Below are 23,726 nucleotides of genomic sequence, written 5' to 3'. Positions count from 1 at the left end.
GATCCCTGAAAGAAGTTGCCTGTGTTGTGATCAGAACAAAATGTCTTCAAGTTATTACCTAACCCCATGATATAGGTGGAGGCTTAACTACTGACACTGCCAGTCAATCCTTGTCAGGCTGCCTCCTGCATCTGCTGGGCAGAGCCCTCTGAAAGGGATGAATTTTTGTAGTTTTATTTGAGTCACTCCTGCAAAATTCCACCCTAAATTACACATCATAGTTTATAGTCAGGAGACAAACAAACCTAACAAGGTAGATTCTTGCTGGCTTACAAGCTCAGAGGATGTAAATCCAACCTCTTGATACCCAAGAATATCTAAATGCCTCCAAGAAGCCAAATGCTCCCTTTGCAGTGCTCATCACATGGCTGTTTCTTGCTGCGAAGTTGCTAAGGGTATTAACACATTTTGTGGCTCCACATCCCATTGTATTTCTTAATTTCCGTAGAAGAAATCGTGGCATTAACAGTTCAGATAAGTATATGTATATAAAACAGGGGACTCATCTAGCAGCGATTTAAGGGCCATTTTAGCAGCTAGTCTGCATGCTTCCTTCAGCAAGGGATGAAATTAACTCACTCCTTTTTCCTCAGGGATCGTCTCCGTACCACTACCAACGTCTTGGGAGACTCCATTGGAGCAGGAATTGTTGAACATTTATCACGGCACGAGCTGAAGAACAGGGATGCTGAAATGGGTAATTCTGTGATAGAGGAGAATGAAATGAAGAAACCATACCAGCTGATCTCACAAGAAAATGAGAACGAAAAACCAATAGATAGTGAAACCAAGATGTAGGCTAGAGAAAGCGTGAGTTCAACACTTACAGGTGTGAGAAAACACACACTTTTTCTGGCGATTTATATCTTGAATTCACCAAGTTCATCTGTTCTTGATTTCTCCCTTTATGCTCGCACTGGAAAGAATTAATGAAAATATATTCCAAACTAGCAGTGATCATGGTATATGTTGGCTTCCCACTTAAAAAAAAATTAACAGGCAACAACACTGGTCCTGCTAGACATATGCTAACTGGGGATAAAAAAAGAGATTGTGTATATGTTACTCAGTCCTGTGAATCTTTTTTTTTCTTTTTTTTTATGAACTGGAAAGTAAAAACAGATAACAGAGCCTGAAAATGGTTTTATTTTTTTAAATACCTGTTGCGAAATTCCTAACATCTATAAACACACAATCAACACTTCTAACTTGATAACTGCATCCAGCTAAGTGAATTAACAGGACTTTTGCTATTTTATCTGATTTTTTTCTCTAGTGTTATATTATTGTTCAAATACTAGCAGGACAATAAAAAGCAGGAGATAAATTGAGGGGATAAAAAGGGGGAAGATATATAAATAAAGAAAAGAAAATACCCCCAAATCAGCACTTTTACCAGCTGAGTTGAAATATTTTGAGAAAGTTATTTTATCTAGACAGTTTTTCGAATTAGATTCAGCTGATCTTTATAAAAATTTAGCCTAGTTGGCTCCCACTGACTCACAAACATTTACATATGCATGTATGTACTTCCAATCTGGATTTGCTCCCTTAATTTCATCATCACAACCCAATTAAACAATCTGTGTGCAAGTGTTTGTAGGAGCAAAGCCCTGGTCTGGGATAGAAAAAGTGTCTTCGTCTCTGTTTGGATGAAAAAATTTGCACTCTCTGGATGCACTAATGAGCTACTTAATAAGCAATTACGAGAAGGCAATGCCAGCCTTCTGCAGAAGGTGCAGAGGGTGAGATGTTCAGACCCTGAATGAGCTGGATTCTGAATCTTAATCCCTGAGACCAGCAGAGGTTTTCTGGTTGGAAACCTCCCAAATTCTTGATCCACTAATAAATTGTAGAGGTATTAACTGGATTTACATTTTTCCATCTGGAGAAGGCTCCCCATATTATTGTGAAATTTTTAATTCCTAGGGAGTTTATCAGTAGCACCTGAAGTAGAAAACCCTTTAGGAAATAAAACTTATGGGTGCTTTTGTACCTTTTACTAGGAAAATATATGCAAATTGAAAAATAAAAAATACTTTAATATATGTTGAAATTTTAATTAGAAAGGGTTTAAAAATGAAATATTGTAGGTATCTTTCAGGGAATAGGTAAGGAAAGAATGAAAAAAGTGAGACAGTGCATTTGTAATACAGTGGCTCTTTTTTTCATGTCAAGATTATTCCCTGAAGAAGCCCTTTTCTAGAAATACAAATTATATACTTTTTCCTTTTTGCCTTGTATTATTAGAGAGGTTAAACTGGAAAGTTTTATAATGCAGACACAGCTGGGAGAAAGAAAAAATATTAATTGACAGGCACAAAAATGTTCAGTGATCTGTTTTATTAAGATATCCAGTTTCCTTCTTTCTCCCTGCCCTTGCCAAAATAATTCTGATGACAGAAATGAAAGATCCCTTTGCATTGTCCCAGCTACCATTCAAAAAACATTCAATATGTTGCATCTGTCACTGAAAGTCCATAAATGCAGTACAAGTAACTGTAGTGAAAATGTCAGCATGCTGGTCAAAGACAAATCTTTTCCTAGGCAAGATTGGTTTCTTGGGACTGAAAATTCCTGTCCATCTTCTCCAGACAATATGAACAAGCACTCTCAAGTGAACAAAGTGAGCAGAGTTTAATACAGATTATTGAGCAGTCAAACCAAGAAAGCTCTAAATGAATCTATAAATGAATGACTGAAAGAAAATATGGGTTGTTTTTTTGGCTTTTTTTTTTGCTAACAAAATGCAAATCTAGAATACAGACAGGCATTTTCTGATATATAATTAGAGATATTTTTATATAGATACTGTATTCAGAATGTGTGTATAAACATTAACTGTAGAATTTATGGCATAACATTTTAAATTTTTGTTAAGATTTTGTTTGGAAATACATTGCAAAGACAATGTAAAAGGCTGTCTTTCTATGACATCAGCTGAGAAAAATGAATTGTGTCACAAAGAATGTGATCTTTTTTTATACTAACTTTGTTTCTTATGGAAATCAGGTATTATAGAAAGATTACCTTCCCCATCCCTCATTGGTTCTCCATTGGTATGCACCCAGAGTGGATTGAGAAACATTACTTTGTAGATGTATTTTCAATAAAAATAGTTTTACATTACTGCTCTTATTGTGATTTAAAATTTCTTCCAAAGGAAATTTCTTTCTTTTCTTCTCTTCTCTGTAATAGAAGCTTTGCACAAACTCCAAGCTGAGAAACTCATAGTATGGAATTTCAGGAATTACAGGACATTTTGTTCAGCAGGGCTTTGATATTACAGGGCTTTCTTATCACAAATACTTGCTTAGTTTCATGATCAAAAACAAAGAAATAGAGGGTAGGAGGGAGGTACACCAAGAATTAAAGGAACCAGTGTTTATCCCACGAAAGTTCATTCAAATTCAATTATATAAATATGCATCAATATCTGAAAAATCAAAAAAAAAAGTATTTACATTTTCAGTGATTGAGCTACTGCAAAGCCACCAGTTCATTTTGGATGCACAATTAGATGGTCCAAACCCCCATTACAACTTTGTAATATTACAGCCATCTTAGACTTTTGCTCATGAACGCAGTTTGTGGTGCTGTGTTCATTTGGCAAAAACTTTAGCTACCATGTAATGGAAGTGAATATCTCTTCAGAAGTGCTGGAAAGGTATAAAAGGCACAAGTGGAATCACTTGCATCTGGAAAGTTGTGTTGTTTGGAGTGAATGGAGACAGCAGGGAGAAGCCCTGCCTTCCTGAACATACATCAGCAAAACAGCAAACAATGACCTCTATGAATATTTCTGTGGTGTTTTAAGTGGAAACAAATTTTGTAAAAGAAGTCATTCAGAGAAGACATGGTGTTTTACAGCACATTAGCATAACTTCACAGTTTTTTTCTAGTTATCTATGTGTTCATTCGCCCAATCCAGGTAAGTATCTTTGTGTCTCTGGAACAACTATCATGATGGGAAGAGTTAAAGAGGGCTAGTGTATCACAGAATCATTTAGTTGGAAAACACCTCCAAGATCATTGAGTCCGACCTTTGACTGATTGATATTTTGTCAACTAGACCATGGCACTGATTGCCATGTCCATCCTTTTCCTGAATACCTCCAGGGATGATGACTCCAATATCTCCCTGGGCAGCCTGTCCCAACATCTGACAGCCCTTCCTGTGAAGAAATTCTTCCTGATGTCCTGAACCTCCCCTGGCTCCACTCGAGGCCATTTCCTCTTATCCTGTCAGTTGTCACCTGGGAGAAGAGACCAATCCCCACCAGCCACAGCCTCTTTTCAGGGACTTGCAGTGAGTGATAACATCTCCCCTGAGCCTCCTTTTCTCCAAACAAACACCCCCAGCTCCCTCCCAGCTCTTTACACGAGATACTCTCTAGACCCTTCCCCAACTCCATTGCCCCTCTCTGGACATGCTCCACCATCTCACTTGGAGATATTCGTGACACAGTGGCCTTGATTACTCTTCTGTGCCCTCATGCAGAAGTGAGATCTCTGGTATTCCATAATTTTGCAGCACTATTTTCATTTAGAAGTTGGGGAACAAAACAGCCTTGCCATTCTTAGGCAAGAATTCACGTCTCTGTAACAGTGTGTGGCCAGTACAAAGCAAAGAGATTATGCATGTGGAAAATCAACTACTGGCACAAGACAGTATTTCTTCTGAAGGACTGAATTCGCACAAGTGACATTTGTGTTCCAGTGCAGGCACAACTGACAAGAAATGTAAGGCATTTTTTTCTAACTAACCCTTGCTTGTTTTAATAAAGTTACAACAGAAATGGTACAGAAGAGCATATCTTGCTTCTCGTGTGATCAACAATGTCCTAGTTGTGAAAACTGTGTGTAATCATCTTGGTTCTAGGGTGATCAGCCATTTCCCAGAACAGGACAGAAATTCTGAGATTAACAGATAGATCACTACCTGTCTGGATTTCCCTCTTTCTAAAGGGATTGGCTGATCCTGGAGGTATGGAGTAAGACAGAGGAAGATTTTTACACCTCCATGCAAAACAGGAAACCCAGACCTGTAACATCAGTGAGGCAGCAAGATTTCTTCTGATAACAGAGAGCAGTAGTCAAATGACATAATCCTTCAAGATAAACCCTGTCTTTTTCCTCTTCCTCCAACCTGCTCCTCAGATGTCTCTGACCTACACAGAGGTATCTAAAATTCCAAAATTTTAAGACAGGAGCACTCGCATGTTTAACTAAAGGTTTTCCTCAATATGCCTCATTACACAACTAGGACTGCACAAATAATTGATTTTTCACTTCAGTGAGAGAACTGAAAAACTAGGGAGAATAATTCTTCCAAAGCATCATTGAAACAATTTTTTGTTGCTTTAAAAAAATTTTTAAATCCTGTCTCACTTCTAGATTGCTTTTGCTCAGTTTTAAATTAAACTCAGCTGTAAAATGAACTGAACTTGGAAAAAAGCATTGATTCATTTTGCTAGGAAAATGTCAAAATGAAATATTTCAACTTTTCTATAATATCTCCTCACTTTAAAGCCAATTGTATTTATAGAAGTTGGCACAGCTTCACAAGTACTTGCCTCAAAAACTGCATTTTTCAGCAGTATATTTTTATATTAGTGCTTTTTCTTTGCTCTTTACAACTTCCTTTCTCCAGACATAGCACAATTTTCTGGTTTTCCTGATTACTTAGAGTTTTTTCTTCATTGTACTACTGGCTTTTTAAGAGCTTTTTAAAACTCTTGATACTTGAGAAAAATTATAAAAGATCAACTCTCTTCTGATACTTGTCCACTATTGTTGCTATTACTCTGGCTCCTAAATTTGTGTTCATTTTCTGCATCATTTTTTTTCCAAAGCCTTAACCAGTTTCCTATTTCCTGCAGTACTGTGTTCCTCTGCCCATCTGTCCCACTTGCTCTCATGTCTTTACTCCTCATTTTTACAGCTTCTCCTCCAAGAGCTCCCCTACAGCAGGTCTTCATATACCCACATTCAGGTCTCAGGAGTATTCTCAGTCTTCAACACGACTCAGCTTCTCTGAGTTTTGGTCCCTGACCAACAAAATATGGAAAACAGCACTGCCCTGGCACCAGGGTTTCCAGAGAAATGAGGATTGTGGAAAACCTGTACAACAGGGCTGATGCAGACACCTGGGCCGTTTTTGGGCACCATCCAGACCCTGAGGATTTGTGTAGCACCCTTGTGCTTTTATCTCCTGTGCTCTTGATACTTGGGGTGAATTTAAGAATTAACACTACCACCTCTTCAAAACAGAAAATAGATGAATTTGTTCTTCATAATTGTACTTAAAAACAGGCCGAATCACATAGCGCTCCCTGGCTCCTTCTGCTGACAAAACCCCAATGAATAGCAAAGAGAAAAGGATAAAATAAAGATGTCTTGGATTTCAAGCACAGAGAATAAACTCCATGGCAAATATATTCAGAATAACATCAGCACTGATGGCAGATGGTGACTGTCATTCTGAACAGGTGCCACACAAACCTCCCTTCACAAATCTTCCGGTTCACCTTGCCCGTGACCCACCATCCCTCTCCCGCTCGAATCCTGCTCCTCTCTCAGGCAGCAGCTCCTGGCCATGCCAAATTGCCTGGTGGCTTTGTGATAGGCACAAACGGGGCCTGGGATGAGACCACCCAACTCGCTTTCATTTAGAGGCTCAGCCAGGATGTAAGCCCGAGTCTGCAGAAGAAAAAGCCGACAGTACTAACCTACTGTGCCACTTAGCCTGCACAGCGCAAAAGAGCTATTCAGCTGCTGCCAGCGCTACATTTTCAGATGTACGGTGGCTCTGTAACAATCAGCCTCCTAAAAACTGCAGTGTTTCCCAGCAATGGCAGCCAAATTTGTTTTGTCTCTCTGGATTATGCTGCCATCGTGTGGCAAATGTTTTTTACAAGTCATATTTTGCATGCAATTAAAAAAATTAAGCTAAGAGCTCTGACGAGCAGTTGAGCAGAGTGCTTCATGTTTTAAGCAGCACTTTACATTTTTTCAGCTGCAGAATGTTGTTGTTACTATTATTATACTTACATAAAGAATATAGTCGTTCATCTTGTCCTCTCTTTGACACAGCCTTGAAGAGGCTTAGTGTAACACTGTCATTCTCATATTGATTCTTTGGTGTTTGTGTTCATTGCTTCTGCTTTATCTGAGCATCTCTCAGGCAAGATGAAGGTGTCTTGGAGAAAATATGTGCCCCAGTTCCCAAAAGATGTATGGGCTATTTTGCTAACATTAATTGTTAACATAGCAGAGTTTCACACAGTACTAATCTGTCTTCCAGTCTCATTTGTTTCTCTTTGAAGGGCTTTGTCTTGGTAATCTGATGTGCACCAAGGTTTTATAAAAATGCTGGATTTCCACGCTTGGAATCTGTACCTGCCAAGTCATGTCCCTGTTGAAGCATATAGAGGGTACCTTGATACAATTTGTGTCAAAATTATGAGAAGCAGCTGAGGGAGCTGGTGGTGTTTAACCTGGAGAAACACAGGCTCAGGGGAGATCTTCTCACTCTCTACAACTAAAAGGAGCTTGTGGTAGTGTGGAGGTTGGTGTCTTTTCCTGGGTAACAAGGGACAGCATGAGATGAAATGACCTCAAGTTGCAGTAGGGGAGGTTTAGATCAGCTATTAGGGAAAATTTGTTCATGGGAAGGGTTGTCAAGCATTAGAATTTGCTGGAAGGGAAATGGTGGAGTCACCATGGAGTTTTTTAGAGCTGTGCAGATGTGGCACTTGGGGACATGGTTTAATGATGCATTTGGCAATGCTGGGTTAGGGACTGGACTTGATGATCTTAGAGGTCTTTTCCGACCTAAACAATTCTGTGATTTTATGAAGCAAATGCTGTGTGGCATCTGGTCAGGGCCCAAGCTGTTCTTGCAAACCAGCAGTGCTGTCAATACGTGTTGTACTAAATAATGTATTGCAAACTCCTACAAACAGAATTGGGAGAATTTTATTTACACTGTCTTAAAATCCATTTCCAGCCCTTAGTACTGCCTAAAAACATCACATGACATAAAGGACCAGAAAGCAAAGAAAAAGAGTTCAAAATTACTATTTTTAAGTCAGACTCAAAAGGACTTGAGTCATTATTTTGAAAATTAGACATCTGTAATACTGAATCCTACTAAAATTACATCCCTCAAAAGCTAGTCCAGAAAATATTGACCTTCCTGTCAATCACTGCCTTTGTGAAACTGCAATAGGTCTTTCACAGTTCAGCAGTAATCAAACCAGCATGAAACTCCACCACTATCAAAAAGTGCACCATCTGCTGAAAATACAAAGATAAGTCTTAAAATTGTAAATATAATTCCAGGATCATGGGCCAGACTTTGTTTAGTGCCAGCACAAAGTAGTTCTTCTATTTCAGAACCATTACCAATAAAATGCAGTCAAGCTTTGCTTGCTCCCGCTTTCCTTTCAATTCATTACTTCCCATGATGTACTTTAGTCTGGTGGGTAAAGCATTCTCCAAATATAAGCTCAGCTGTGAACACAAGAGAGAGAGAATTGAAAGGGTAAAAGGGTGCAGGGGAGATATTGGGAACAGAGCAGCAATTCTGAAATCCTGACATGGTGAGATAATAACACAAACCCACTCAGCACATGAGCAAACATAGGAGGATATTGCTAAGGAGCTGACATGACTTCAGCAAAGAGAAAATCTGCCTCAGGGAAAATATGCCTCATGAACCTGCTGGACTTCTTTAAGTGCACTAGGAAGGAAACTATTTGCACCAGTAGATGCAATGTATCTGAATCTTGAGGAAGCCATAGTTAATGCCCTACACCAATGGCTAATAGAGAAAATAAGGTGCCATGGACTGAAGCATAGGTTCTTTATGGATTTAAAGCTTGTTATAAGATGAGAAACAAATGGTAGGGTTTAGCTTACATTTCTCAGTAAGAAGAAGCAACTAAAGGGAGTCCACACAAAAAGTGGTTTTGGGACTAATTTCATTGAACAGCTTTATCAATTGCTTGGACAAGAATTTTTGCAGTGGAATCTTGGTAAGTGATCAAATAACTTTTTTTCTCTTTAAAATAGTTGTGCTCCTTGACAATGGCATCATATTCCAGAAGGAGCCCACAAATTGGAATGGGTGAAAGTTGCCAGGTTCCCTTGCAACCTTCCCTTAAGACAAATACAGCATAGTGCACCTACAGAGAAAAAAAATCCAAATGGCAACTACATGATGCTGAACTCAAAACTGGCAGTTATGAGCTGAGGAGAGGATCCTAGAGTTGCTTCTGTTTCCTGAAATCACTGGATAAATACACTGGCCAAAAAAGGCAGTGAGATGCTGGGAGTCACCAGCCAAGGTAGTCAGAACAAGGAGAAAGGATGATATAATTTTGCTGCTAAGTAGGGTACTTGGAGCAGCCACACATCAAATCCCATAGGATGTTTCAAGAAGGATGTAGAGGAGTTAAGAGAGGTGCACAGAAATGAACACAATGTGAAGCAATCACAAGAGGTGATACAGAAATCTGGGAGATACAGAAAAGTCCTTAACTGCAGAAGCTGTGTGATGAAGAAAAACAAGAACAAGAAGGAAATGTAGAACGGCTAACCACAAAATCCAACAAAACTAGTCACAGGGGGAGCTTGATGACACTGCTGGGCAAGTACTTTAAAACAGAGTTTAAACTGGTTAAGGATAGAGATGTACAAAGTGTGTAGTGAACTCTGGAATTACATTATCAGAGGATATGCAGAGACGATATCACAGTGAGGCAACAGTATCAATAGTTCAAAAAGTGATTATATACATTCAGAAACAGACCTAGAGGCAGATAACAAAAGGAGTAAAGAAGGAAAAATGCTCCAACATCCTTAACACAGCAACTTTGAAAGTTATGGAAGCCTCCCAGAAAAGTGGCAGCTCACATGCTTTCACTAAACAGCGTCTCCACCTCCAGGCAGTGAGAAAATACTGGTTTTAACCAGTGCTGTGATCTAGCAGGAGATTTCTAGTGTGTTTATTTTTCCCATCTGTCCCACAACAGACAGCATTTAGGCAACATAACCTGGCTCATTCTGTTATCTGCCTATAAGTGTCCTATGGGCAGTAATTCTCTCTGTGGATTTCCACTTCACCAACACATTCATTCAAGTTATACATCTTGGGTAAAGTAGTCATCCTGCAGCTGCAAAGTGATTACTCATATCTCTCAGGAAAAACAATTTTCTGCCATCCCACTAATGATGTTGTTTGTGCTCATGTGTAAAATTCACTATCTTTCTCCTTGCAAGATGTTGCAAAATTCCTTTCCTAAACCTTTTACAAAACTGAGATGCCTTCCCCAGGCACAGCCTCTCCTCCAGGACTGGAGCAGCCAGACCCACTCTGGAGAGTCCCAGTAAGCACCACTATGCAGTTTGGGCAATGTAAGAAGCAGCAGGCGAAATGATGAATAAAATGTCACAGCTTCCCTTCTCTTGCTTTACTATTCCTCAATCAATTTCAGAAAATCCAACCACCCAGTGGAGGAGCCTGGTAAGCGCCAATACACAGCTGTAAACTTATGCTCTGATGTTTTCCAGACAATCCATTTATGCAGACAAAACTCAAAGTCTGAAGCAGAGAGACTTCAGCTCATTTCCATGCACTTTCCCAAAATACTGCTTTCACTATTCTTATGCTTCCACCACTCTAAGCAACATTCTATTGAAGAGCTTGGGAAATTACCAGGACTGTGGAAAAGAAAACACCTCTCCAGAAGCCAGATTTTTTTCCAGTTTCTTTCCACTTCTTTGGTTGGAGAAAGCAACAATAAACAAAGACAGAAACTTGATGAAGTAATTCATCACCTGTTAATGAACAGACTGTTAGAACCAATCACTGAAAAGCTCAATTTAAAATTTCTTTAGTAAAAATTATATTTAATAAACTTTTTTTTCAACAAAAATTGCCATTTAAATAGTCTTGTTCAAATGTTTTATGGATTTTCATGTTTGGTTAGTAAATCTTTGAAAGCATTGTATTAAAAGCATGTCACTTAGAAAACCTAGCATTGAGATATGCAGAAATGACATATGTAATGCGATGTTCCTGTTTTAACCAGTGTGCCAAGGGTGTTGGAATGTGAGACTTGTGATTTCCTGCGCTGAACAGGTGAGGGCTGTAAATAGGTATAACCCAGTCATAGAGATATCATCCATTGGCCTGATTAGCCAAGATTAAACACACCTTCAGCTGACATCACAGAACAAAGCACACATTTATAGCAGAGTAAAAAGAGTAGCACCTCTGTTCATTTTATTTTTATCCCTTTTCATCTCGCTCCTTCTTCACTCATTTTTCTCTCCTGACTCTCTTGGACTGGTGGGGTTTGTACATTTATGTACACTGCTTGTTAGGCAAGAGAGCTCCCTGTCCCTTTCAGAGACTGGGCACTGGACATCTATCATTGTGTCACGAAACTGGTGAAGGTAAGAAGCAGCTAAAACAAGAATTTGTTGGCTTCCACATGCTAGAGATTTTGCATTTTCAAGCTGCACTAAACTAGTGAGGTTTGAAGTGCTTTCAGTAGAGTGATTTTATCCAGCAGCTGCACCACACAGAGAAGTGCAGAGAAAGACTGAGCAATGGATGTGACACACAGTGCTGCAAATAAAGCAAATCCAGAGACTGGAAACTTGTTTCCACGTCCTTTCCTCAAGTGGATTCATGGTCTGTGCAGCAATCCCTTACCATGATGAAATTCACCCTGAACCAGGCAGAGTGAATTCTTAGTTCTGCCTGACACCTACTGGTCCTAAACGGAAACATTTTCAGCCTGGAGGAGAGGAGACTGAGGGAAACCTCACTGCAGTTACAACTTCCTCACAAGGGGAAGAGGAGAGGCAGACATTGATCTCTTCTCTGTGGTGACAGTGACAGGACCTGAGGGAATGGCCTGAAGTTGTGTCAGGGAGGTTTAGGTAGGATGTCAGGAAAAGGTTCTTCACCCAGAGGGTGGTTGGGCACTGGAACAGGCTGCCCAGGGAAGGGATCACAGCACCAGCCTGAGAGAGCTCAAGAAGCATTTGGACAATGCTCTCAGGCACATGGTGTGACTTTGGGATGTTCTGTGCAGAGCCAGGGGCTGGACTTGCTGATCCTGATGGGTCCCTTCCAACTCAGTATATTCTGTGTGGCTGTGATTCTATGAAGAGAAATTACATTGGGGGCATGGGAAACCTCCCAGTTCAAAGGATCATAGAAGGAGTACAAGTAGTTGGAGGGCTACTAAGGGAGGTATTAAGAGGCCAATACTTCCATTAAGTGAAAACCTATGTGTCATTTATGTTCTCCTCTAATGAAGAAGCAAAGTGGTAGTCAATGAAATGAAAGGCTGAAAATTCACACATTGCAGTTATTTACTTCAAATTATATTGAAGTGAAGATTTCAGCAGAATCCAAGTGTTTCCATGTTTATAAAGACAATAAGTTTCATACTCACAACAGAAAGAATCATATATAAACTTCTGAATGAGGTAGAAATTCTCTTCCCTCAGGAAACCCACCAGTCTCTTTATGTTAAGTAGGAGGAAAATCCCCCAGGAGCCCATTAGATTACAGCTGTGCTTAGAAGTTTTGCACTTTCTCTGAAGCTTTAGCTGGCAGATTTTGCCAAAATCAAATTATCAAATGAGATGGATTCTGGAGGTCTGCTTCAGGATGGCAGTCCTCACGTCCCCAGTTACCACAGCAGCATGGGAAAGAATAAGACATGGATTTTTATTACTGGATGATGGGAAGGCAAGAAAGCAGGACCCCTCATAACATGATACCAAACCATACATCTCCTGTCACAAATTTACCAAGCTCCATTTTAAAAGCAGTTAGAGTTTGGCTTTTTACCACCAATTTTATAAATGGGGAGTTGGTTATGAATCTATCCAATGGTTAGGAATTTCCTTTTGATATCCCATTTTATAAAACTATTCTATAACTATTTGGGTTCTTTTAGCATGTAAGTACCTCTTCTCACACTGCATGTTAACTTACAGGATTGCCTTTCAGCCTTTCTTCTTATGGACTAAGTAATTTTTTTCAGATTAATCCCATATATCTCTGCACCCCTGATTGTGCTAGTAGTCCTCTTCTGCACTTGACCCTTACCCTTCTTGCATGTAAGTGACCAAATCTGCTTATGGCTTTTCAGATGAAGTTTGGGGTGCACAAAAAGACATATTCTTCCCAATAGCTATCAAATTCTTTACTGACATACCCGAAGATCTCCTTTACTGCTTTACCAGCATCTTGTTCTTTCTACATGTAGTCATCCTGTAAACATTTTCAACTAATTATCTCCAAGTTTACAGCAGAAATCCTTGTTATCTCTCCCCAAGACCAATGACTTTCTGCTTTGCTCAAATGAATTTCATTGCATTGCATCACATCAGTACTTGAATTCTTTATATATCAAAGTCATTAACAGAATTATTAAGGCTGGTCTCAAGTGGGGTACTTAACTAGTACCTCCCTTGCCTTCAATGTCACTCTTTTCCTCTTTTAAACAATGTCTCAAACTCTGGAGCAGTTCAAACTAGTCTTCTTCAATATAGTTAATAGTTTCCTTAAAGACAAAACATTATGTTGAATATCAAAAAAAAAGAGAAAATTATTTTTGTCAAGAAATTTACTTCTATTTAGAAAGAAAATGATGCATCAAGTTTGGCTTGATCCACACCTCATGATTTCTGACTGCCTTTTTTCCTGTTTCATTTAGCCCCAAATCTCATCTCACTTCTTTCTGAAGTTTGCCAAGTCTTACATTCTCCAAAGATGAGCCCAGGCTTGGTATCACAGCCATGAGGCTTCAGAAAGATCTGTACAATCCAATGCAGAGACAAGATCAGGTACAATCAACATTATCTTTGACAGATGTTTGTCCAACCTGCTTTCAAAACAAACTTTTCTATGAAAATATTCAATTAACCCAGTGTTACACTCCAGTTAGAAGTATCTTCAACTGCTCATTCCAAGCCCTCTCTGCAATAAATACTGCTTTTTTATCTTGTTCTTTTCCCACACTAAGAGAAAATTATCGGTCGACATTTTATAATAGTCTTGGTACATGGATAGACTGTGGCTGTTTCACTGTCTTCTTCCTTGAAGTTCAAACAAACACCATTCTCTCAGCCCCTCTTAATAGCACGTTTTACAAATGTGCATTTTACTTCCTATCTTTCTGGGATTTTCTCTGGTTTATTCAATAATACTTAAACTATTATAAATTGTAATCTATTTATTACATTTTACAATACAATTTCCCTAAAATCAGGTAAATATCTGTTGCAAAGATGAACGAAATACATTAACTACTATGGTATGTACTTTTTGTGCAACAAGTACACAGGGACATATGTGCCTGTACAAACAAATACATACAAGATATGCATGAGTATGAAGCAAATATTTCACTGGGTGTTGGTCAAATAGGTGCACTTCTGTCCATTTGAAATATTTTTTTTTCCTCTCTTCTGCATATCTGAAGCCCTGGTTCTACAGACTTGAAAACTCAAGTGTATTCAATCATTGTAGAGAGTTCATTCCTACTGGTTTTGATTACTGCTTCAAAACAATTGTTGTTAACACACACAAATCTACATTTTGTTAATAGTGCCTAAGACAATTAATGCGCTTGCTACATATTTGAGCAGCAAAAAATGTCTAACAGTTTATTCAAAACTATTCAAAGAATATTAAGATAAGATTTTAGTTGATACACAACTTTCCACTTCCAGCTTTCCTTCAAGAGCTTGTCACAGGGTCAACCAGCAGTTACTGCCCACTTGGTCAAAAAGTACCCTGTTTTCTCTGACAGAGAGACAGATCCTTGTAAATTGCTGTTGAGCAGCCATGTAACATTGTCTACCCACAAATTTATCATAATTCCATTCAAAAGAAGATAGATACTTTGATCCCGTGATTCCATAAGTGATAATCAAAAGAGATGTTCAGGTGATAGAACATAAAAAAAGCTGACAAAAAAAAACATTAGAATACAAACTCTAGGAGACTTGTCTCGGGAACCTAAGCCTTGTCATGCTCCAAGATCTCCCATCCTGTGCTGAAGGGACACCTAATGTTTTTCCCACAGAGCCTTTCCCCAAGCAGAAGCCTCAGTAAAATACTAGCACTTTCTAGTATTTCTGTTGTTTTTTGGGGGTTTTTTTAAAGATCAATCTATCACCTTGACAGCAAATATTATTTCATCTCTCTCACACATTTTTTTGCAGCACAGATTTATTTTAGAGGGCCTCATTGTATTCCTATTCAGATACTAAATGATATGTTTTGGAGCTTTTCTTTCACTCCTTTCCATCACGGAGGTAACTAATCCCTTGCTGTCAGCTCCAGAAGCACTGTTGCATCAGTTTACAGGCTTGAATTCCAGCCCTGTTGTCTGAAGAGCCATGATGAAAGTGCCTGAATATCTGATGCAAGAGCACATTCCCCAGGTGGCAGCTGTACCTTATTAACCACTTGTCAACATTAACCCCTCTGTTTATCTGTCTCAGAGAATGCTGCAATCCCCACCCCTTTTCTCCTCTGCTGCTCAATGACAGTAGGACTTTCAGTGACTTGCTCTTATCTCCCCTTCTGCTGTTTAGAAGAAACAAGCTAGAAAGGATGTTTATAGAAGAAACAAGCTAGAAAGGATGTTGTCCTGCAACAATCATAGGTTTTACAATGAGGGTGTGCTCCAGTCCCAGGTAGCTGTTCAAGCTTCCCATTTTCTGATGCTTTATGCTAATCAGTGACAGGATGTCTCAAGGGGTTTTAGGAACCTGGGCTTGCTCAGCAACACAAAAGGGAAAACCTCTGATTTCTGCAGCTTAAAAGGCTACAGCAACTCTCTCTTTGTAATTTGAGAGTTCAGAATCAGTCCTATTTGAAAGTATCTTCTTGTAAAAAGCCAAGAGAGCTTTCAGCAACTTTTTTCCACTCATTTTCTGAGTTCAATTCCTGAGTTTGAGATCACTGTGGGTCACGCTCTGACCTTTCCTGCTTACAAAACTACGTATTTCAGCTGTAATGAAAAGCTCAGGGTGGAATTTAATCAGATTTTCTTCCTTTTCCCCTTCCCTTCCTCCTCCCCTCCTGCTCCCCGCAGTCATTCTATAGGAGCCAGGTCTAATTTATCCCTTGCAGCACTGACCATGGGGAATGCAGTGCATTTTCCTCTTGGAGCTTTGTGCTCTGATTTCCCAGTGATAGTGCTATAAACACCTCTCTCTTTGGAAAGGAAAATAAGAAATTGGACCCAAAATGTCCTCTGAGTATACCTCTTCAGGGAAGGAGACTGCCCTGTCCCAGATAAAAATATTAAATTAGTAGCAGTGACTTATGTCATTTTTTGTTACCTAATTGTAAAGGGAATAACATCTAGCATTAACACTAGCCTTCCCTGTGAGTCCTCCACTATGTACTTCCATATTTATTATTGTTTATGCTTCACTCAGGCAGAACCCTGATATATTCCCTTCTAGAAAGCAAACAGTTAAAATTCAATTTGAAATAACATTTCCCAGAAGTTTCACTTACCTCAGTAATTACTGCTTAGGGAAAGGAAAAAAAATAACCAAGTCTCTAAATCCCAGTAGTTTGCTGATAGTTCCTCTTTGCAGCTGACATTGCATTTACTGACGTATTTTAACTCAAGTATGAAAAATTAGTCAAATACCAATAACTTTGTTATCCAGAGGCTGACAAAGGAAATAATGGAGCAACTAAATGACACATCAGAAAAAGGTCATTAAACAAATATACCCTCAACTTTACTGGTAGCATCATCTTCATTAAAACTGGTTTTAGAGTCAGGCTGAGGGAAGAGAGACAGAAAAGTGAGAAAGACAACGTATTAATATTTTTTAGGACATCTTCCAGCATTGGAAAGAGCATGGGATGAAATTAGGTTTATTTTCTGTCAGAGTCAGTGCCAGCAGTGGACTATGTTGAATTCCCCTCGCATGATCAATAACCTTCTCAGTTCACATCTGAGTAACTTTATAAGGGAAACAAATCACCTGGATTCAGCAACGGAGTAACTCCTGCAAAGCGTTGAGAGGAGACAATAGGATATTTTGCTCTGACCTGCACAAGATTAGAGGTGTTCCTGCTACCTGGAATCCTCCAAAGGCCACAGGAACCAGGCTACTGCTCACCATAAGGCACTTACCTAAATATATCAGCCAGTTCAGAAGGAAAGTGACCAGATTCAGCCCCCATGCCAGGTGTGCCAGCATCCTACCTGGTGCCAGAATCCTTCCTTAAGCCAGCACACTGAGCTCAGTGCTCTGCATGGATCCTAACATTTTCAATGAAACTTCTATTGTCCTCTTGAGCATTAAGTAACTAGCTGCTTGAAGAGGTTGTTTGCACATTTCACAGCTCTTCTGTTTTCCTGATTGAAGTAAGTGGCATTTAAAACAGGAGACATCAGGTGGGGAAGATTTTTCTAGGACAAGAATATACCTGGTCTAAATCTGCAAGCAGATGTCTTGAAATGAGTAGATTCACCTGGGGAATCTATTTCTGCCAGAAACAACAAATCTGCTTCAGTTTGAGCCTTTCAAGCTCACTCAAGTGCATATCTTGCTGTCCTCCTAGATTGCTGGGTCTAAGTCATGTTTACAGCCACATTTCCATCACAGAGAAGTTCTTCCATGGCACCTCTGGCTGTTCTGTGAAAATCCAGCTTCTGGCACCAACTGCTCCATCAGTTTTGTATCATCTCATGTGGGAACTGAATGCCTCAAAGCAACCCCACCCCTCCCTTTCCAGTCTATACAGGACTAATGCACACAACATTTAATGTTAACTTGGAGTAAGAAATCAGTGCCATGCATAGGTTGGAATCATTTTCATTTCAAAGAGTAATGATTCAGCTACTATAAAAGTGCATGAGTCAGATGCAGGATGGGGTGGCTCAGCAAGCAGCCCCAGCAGGGCAGCAGCTCTCTGCTCTGCCACCTGGGAGAGGCCAGGGCTGGTAGGAGTGCCTGCAGAATGGGTAGGTGAGGTGCTGATTATGCCGTGCCTGACAGAGATGGAAGATGCATTTTTTTTGCAGTGGCAACAGCAGTTGTGAGCTGGCATCTTCAAAATGCCTTCTGAATATTACAGATTAATTGCAGCCCTTCTTTTACTGAAAATGTGTGAAGCAAAATGCAAATAGGGCAAGAAAACCAAAACATATGGCAGAGACAGTGAGTTGCCTCAGTGCAACTCTCCTTATCACCACAAAAAGTGCCTCTGGCATAACCTTGATTCAGGGCTGGCAGGGTATCTGGAGGTCTCATGAACCAGGGGAGCAAATACATAACTTTGGTGTACATGCCTGTAGACCTCAGCAGGAATGTGTTTCCAGCAACATTTCTTCTCACCCTGGGGGGACAAAAAACCCCATTACTGGCTTCAGAATTAAATGTTAAGAAACTACAAATGATGTATCCATGCGAATCAGCCTCACCCCAAGCATTCAACTGTTTTGCATCCCACATATTTCCAGGTGGGAGATGCCAATAATCTCCTATAGTCTAACTTGTGCTCAAAGCCTATTAAAACTTTGCTATGCCTCTAAAATTACCCAAGATGCAAAGTAAAAGAGGGATTTTAGAGCAAATGGAAAAACAAAATAATGGTGGTCTGATGGATTTGGAGCCAATTGAGTGGCTAGTGTGGCAAAGGGTAGGGATGGCCAAGGAGAGAAGATGGTGATATTCAAATTCTAAGGATCATTACCAGCTGGTTGGAAAATCTGTCATTCAGAACCAGAAACAAGTACTGAAAGCAAAGTAAAATCTGCCCCTTCCTACATGGATCAGTGGAAGGTTGAATAGTCATGAGGTGGTAAGGCTAATTCTGGAAATGTGCAGGAATGTCTTGGGAACAAAGATAAAAAGGTTTGGGCAAGAGAGTGTGGTCAATGAATTTTATAAGAGAGCAAGGAGAGAAATGAGTGTATGAAAGGAGGGTGGATCACAAGGACTCAAGCTGGTTTGTGAGCTATCAATATAAAGACAGGATCTGGAGACATATAGATCACCAAAAAGTGATGGAGCTAAGACCATCTTGAGTAATCAAGAGATTAGAATGTTCCAAACATAAAACACCAAGTTCACCTAGAGCCTACCTCATTTTCAGCCTCTATTGATATTCTTGGGATTACAGTATATATTCTGCCCTGAGAGGTGTTTAATCAGCTGTTCTGTTCAAATAATGGTTTAAGCATTATTCTGTTCCTACGTGTCAACCTCTGTACAGGACTGATCCTGTGTCCTACTTCACATCAGAGAGAGTTGTGGGATTGCATGCTACAGAGACAATCATCCTGGAGGTCTGGTTTCCTTATCAGAAAACATGAACAAAGTAACTAAAATTCATGCTGGACGCAATGTGAATCTGTAGTTACTGCAGTGCAGCTCCACACCTAGCTTTTCAGTTCTGTGTCTAACCTCCCTGGAACATCTTTTGCCCAGACTTTGTGCAAGGAAACACAATTCATATATTGCATTAGATCAATATTGTAGTTATACAATTCTTGTGGGCAAAGGCAAGCAGATTTTGTACACTGGGTGAACTCTGTCTGAATGCTCTGGCTGCATAACATTTGTACAGTGACTGAGTTTGCCTTTCTTTCACCACAGGCTGAGCTTACACTGGAGTTATAAAGTTCATATGTTGGAAAAGCAAGGTTTGTGAGATTCACAAATATCACAACCTGAATCAGCATAGAAGAGCAATGATAAACCCCTGCTAGTACACAAGTATACTTATATAGCCAAAGAGCAGTTTTTAAAACTGGTTCTAATCACTTTACTCATAAGTGTAGTAGCTCTTTGAAGAGACTGAGAGAAAATGCTGCCTCTTGCAAAATTTATTCAGTATGTCAGAGAATAAGGTGGTAGGCAGAAGCTGGAAACAGCAAAGTTTAATTTTACGTAAATTGGCAAACTTTAGAATAACTCTATCTTCTCTGTATGAGTCACTTCACTGTAAACAGGTTTTTTCTGTTTCAAAAGAGTTATTAGGGAATCAAGGGTTATACTGGTAACAGTTCAAAGCTGCATCACGGATGTTCAGACTGGACATCAGGAGGCATTTCTTCAGTGAGAGTGTGGTCAAACACCAGAACAGGCTTCCCAAATACATGGTGGATGCCTCAAGTCTGTCAGTGTTCAAGAAGAATTTGGACAGTGCCCTTAATAACAAACTTTGACTTTTGGTCAGCCCTGAAGTGGTCTGGCTGTTGGATTAGATGATCACTCTATGTCCCTACCAACTGAATGATCCTAGTCTAGTCTGAAAAAAGAATGTGGAATCCCTTTGATGTAAAACATGCATTTTCTCCAGATTTCTTTCCAAATCCTCATATCCTTCTCAGGAAAAATACACCACAGAAAAGTCCATGGAAATAGGAGGAATGCTACAGAGAGGCTGGTTTCCAATGGGGAGGGACAGATATTTTTGAAATGTTTGAACAGTGTAGTCCAGCACAATGCATTCCAGATTCCAAGCTGTAAGTTTTAGCTTCTCCACTGTGCATATGTCACAGAAAAATAAAAACCCAGGTTCTTGCCTGTAAGCTTCTGTACTGTCAGATTGTTTGCAAGTGTTGTTTAGATCAGGTTAAAGGATTCATAAGTGTCCTGTCTCATTCCTCCTGCTGTTGTGTCATTCTCATCTGACTCAACCCTGGGATCTTTAACCCCACAGAGTAAAGGCTGCTAGCAGTGTAGAGGAATTTGTCCATTGGGGAAGCCTGGGGCACTGAGCATGCGTGGCTTACACAGTCTAAGAATGAGAAATAGGCAAACATCTCTCCCAGTTCATGCAGATCACTGCATCAAATATGCCTCTTGTGGAAAAGCCCTCAAGTTCTTCCCTTGTGTGTCTGCTGAAGAAAATAAAAGCAGTTCCTAGTGTCAAAATGTGGTAGCTGGACTGATTGTCCTTACCCAAACACAGTGCAAGTACCACAAAAAATCCCTAGAGTCCAGGAAATCAGCAATGTGGTTCTACTTGTTCCTTTGGTCTTTTCAAAGGGTCCTGTCACTTACCACAGATCCCTGTAACCACAAACCTTCGGCACACAGGCAAGGTTAATCTCATGCTGCAGTAAATCCTGGGCCACTTGGGCTGAAACAAGACACAAGGTAATATGTTCATGCTACAAGGGTCACAGGGAGGTCAGCTGGCATTAGCAGCCTTTTAGGAACTGCTGTTTCTTGGGATAGAGCTGTGTCAGGCTCCACTGCTCTGCAGCCAGCAAAGCTTTGAGCATTTAGCAGGCCAAGCAAAGCTCATTAAAAATAAGGAAGAGTGGGGGGAGGAGAGAGGAATGACAAGAAGCCAAGTGAGAAGAAAATAGTGAGTTGTACAATGGAAATCTCCTGCTGGCTTTGAGCCCAATGGCAGCCACGATCCTTAGTGTTCAGGAGAGGGAATGGGACACAGGTAGCAGGACACACATGATAAGAGAAAGGAATGACTGCCACTGCGGTAGTTGTTTGTTTTGGTCTACTTTTGCACTTATTGCTTAAAGTAAATCAACTTTAAGCTTTCTGTGTAATGATGTAGCTCAGCTCAGGCTCTTTCCATTAGGAGTCAAATGCCTCCTGCTTGTAAGGTGCTGGACAGACAAAGACTTATCTTCAGACAGGTTCCAAATCAAAGCAATAATCTCAAGACTGTTTCCAAAAAGCTCATCTTTGTGGCAAATACTTTTTTTTTCCCTAATTATAGCTGATGCAACATTTCTGGGCTCCTCTGCCTACCTCAAATATACTCTGGATCTACCTAAATGAATTTAAGAGAGAGAGATACAAATAAGTTACCTTGCAACACTAAAGCATTACAAGGAATGTCAACAGACTTGCCTTTCTTTTTCCCAAAAATGTGCAGCAACTTCAAGTCTATTTCCACGATCCTCAGATTTTTCAACCTTTAAAGCTGGCAGCACGCTAAAAAGCACAATGTCCTCAGCTGGCTTTGCATGTCACAGCTCCTGAGGCAAAGGGAGGTCATGAGCTGGCAGAAGCTCCGCACTGGAGCTCACACCCTCCACCAGTGCATGCAAGAGTTTTATTCCTCCAACTGCTGTGAGGCTCCTCTGACAGTATCCCCATCACAAAGGTTTGTGGCAACTAGATGGGCAAGAGACCCAAAAGGAGATAAAATTCCAAAATACACTGAAGTCCACTGCTCTCCAAACTTCCAAGCTGACTGCAGGCACAAGCCTCCCATGAGCTTTGTTTCGTTTTCTCTAATTTAAAAGTCAAAATGGAAATAGCAATTTATAAATAACAGTAGGAGAGGGGAAAAAAACCCCTAAAAATCAAATAATAAAAATCCTCAAAAATAAAGCTTTGTATGACATCACACTTTTTCACTTTAAAAATAAATTCTATATAATCCAATGAGATTTCATTCAGATGACATGTTAATTTTCATTTTATCTTTAGGCATAACAAACTATCTTGTTGTTTATCTTGTAATATGAAGCTTATTTCATATCCAATGTATGTATAAAATGGTGGTGACATCTCTTTGAACAGAGCCTTGTTTGGCTGCATTGATGGTTTCACTTTCAATCACAGGTGGACTTTCAGGAGTGGTTTTAGGAGCCAGAGGTTTTGAAAATGTTCCATGCTCAGATGTGCTTAAACACCATCATCTGTGGTTCTTCTTTCCAGGGGAAGAGAATTCCACTGTCTGGAGAAAATAAATATGTTAAAATACACAAGTACAAGATAAAAAATTTACAGATTTGGCTAATTAGGAGAAAATTCCACTTCCTTTTCCCAAAGAAAGTAATGTAGGTAATCTTTTTAAGATTATCTGCCTGCTCTTAGATGTGCAGAACCCAGTGTATTTGGGCAGCTTCACAGCACAATAAAAAAATGCAATTTGGTGTGGAATGCAGCACCTCATTGTTGTTTGTTCATCATTTATTTCTGTTTACACATTCTAGGAAGGTACAAGTGAGTACACTTAAAACATTGACCTTCTAGTCACAATCTGTATTGAGTTCTGCTGGAGAATGGAAAACTATCTGCAAAAAAAGAGATTATTACATTTTATAGCCCTTTATACAGAGAGCAGGAAATTATTCTTGTTATACCTATTCATGTTTTATTGCAAGCATGTTTTTTGTGCTCAACAGAAAGGAAGACTATATCACTATATTGTCCTTAAAATCAAATTCTCTCTTGTAAAACATCATATTGAAAGGCCATAAGGACAAATGATCATATTGGAAATTTTTTGGGGTAGTAAAATGACTACAGTTTATTTCAAAATCATTTTTGCAGTTGTTCCAACCAAGTCTCTATCAGTTGAATGATGCTGTATTCAACAAGAGCAGAAAATGTTGTTTCATATTGAACTTCAATATCATTGTTGCGATAATTGTGTTTTCTCTATTTAATTCCTCAAGACAATTCTTCCTCCACGGTATTAAAGGCATTTTAAACTGCCAATTCATACCACCAGAGGGCAATAGGGTAAGGTCGATTTTACAATGTATATTAGAAAGAAACCGTGAGCTCTAAAACTCTCTTCTATATTAAAATCAAATTTTAATTGCATTTTAACAAAACTTAAAATGCATTATCCCATTTATTCAACCTTTTCACCATTTTAATTTCATAAGAAGGGAGAAACTGTATTGCACATCCATATCCAAAAGAAAAAA

General features: G+C 39.5%; 1 protein-coding gene across 1 annotated transcript in view; it reads left to right on the top strand.

Moving 5' to 3' along the window:
* Positions 1-3,129, top strand: part of SLC1A3 (solute carrier family 1 member 3) — a 65,604-nt gene extending 62,475 nt beyond the window's left edge. Inside the window, exon 10 of the mRNA XM_085042078.1 lies at positions 594-3,129. Coding sequence (XP_084898204.1) covers positions 594-798 — 205 coding nt within the window. The 3' untranslated portion in view covers positions 799-3,129. The remainder of the gene's footprint in view (positions 1-593) is intronic.
* The last annotated feature ends 20,597 nt before the right edge of the window (positions 3,130-23,726 follow it).

The sequence above is a fragment of the Lichenostomus cassidix genome, chromosome Z (assembly GCF_008360975.1).
Source record: "Lichenostomus cassidix isolate B80296 chromosome Z, HeHo_3.0, whole genome shotgun sequence".
Lineage (NCBI taxonomy): Eukaryota > Metazoa > Chordata > Aves > Passeriformes > Meliphagidae > Lichenostomus > Lichenostomus cassidix.
This window is presented reverse-complemented; position numbering and strand designations above follow the sequence as displayed.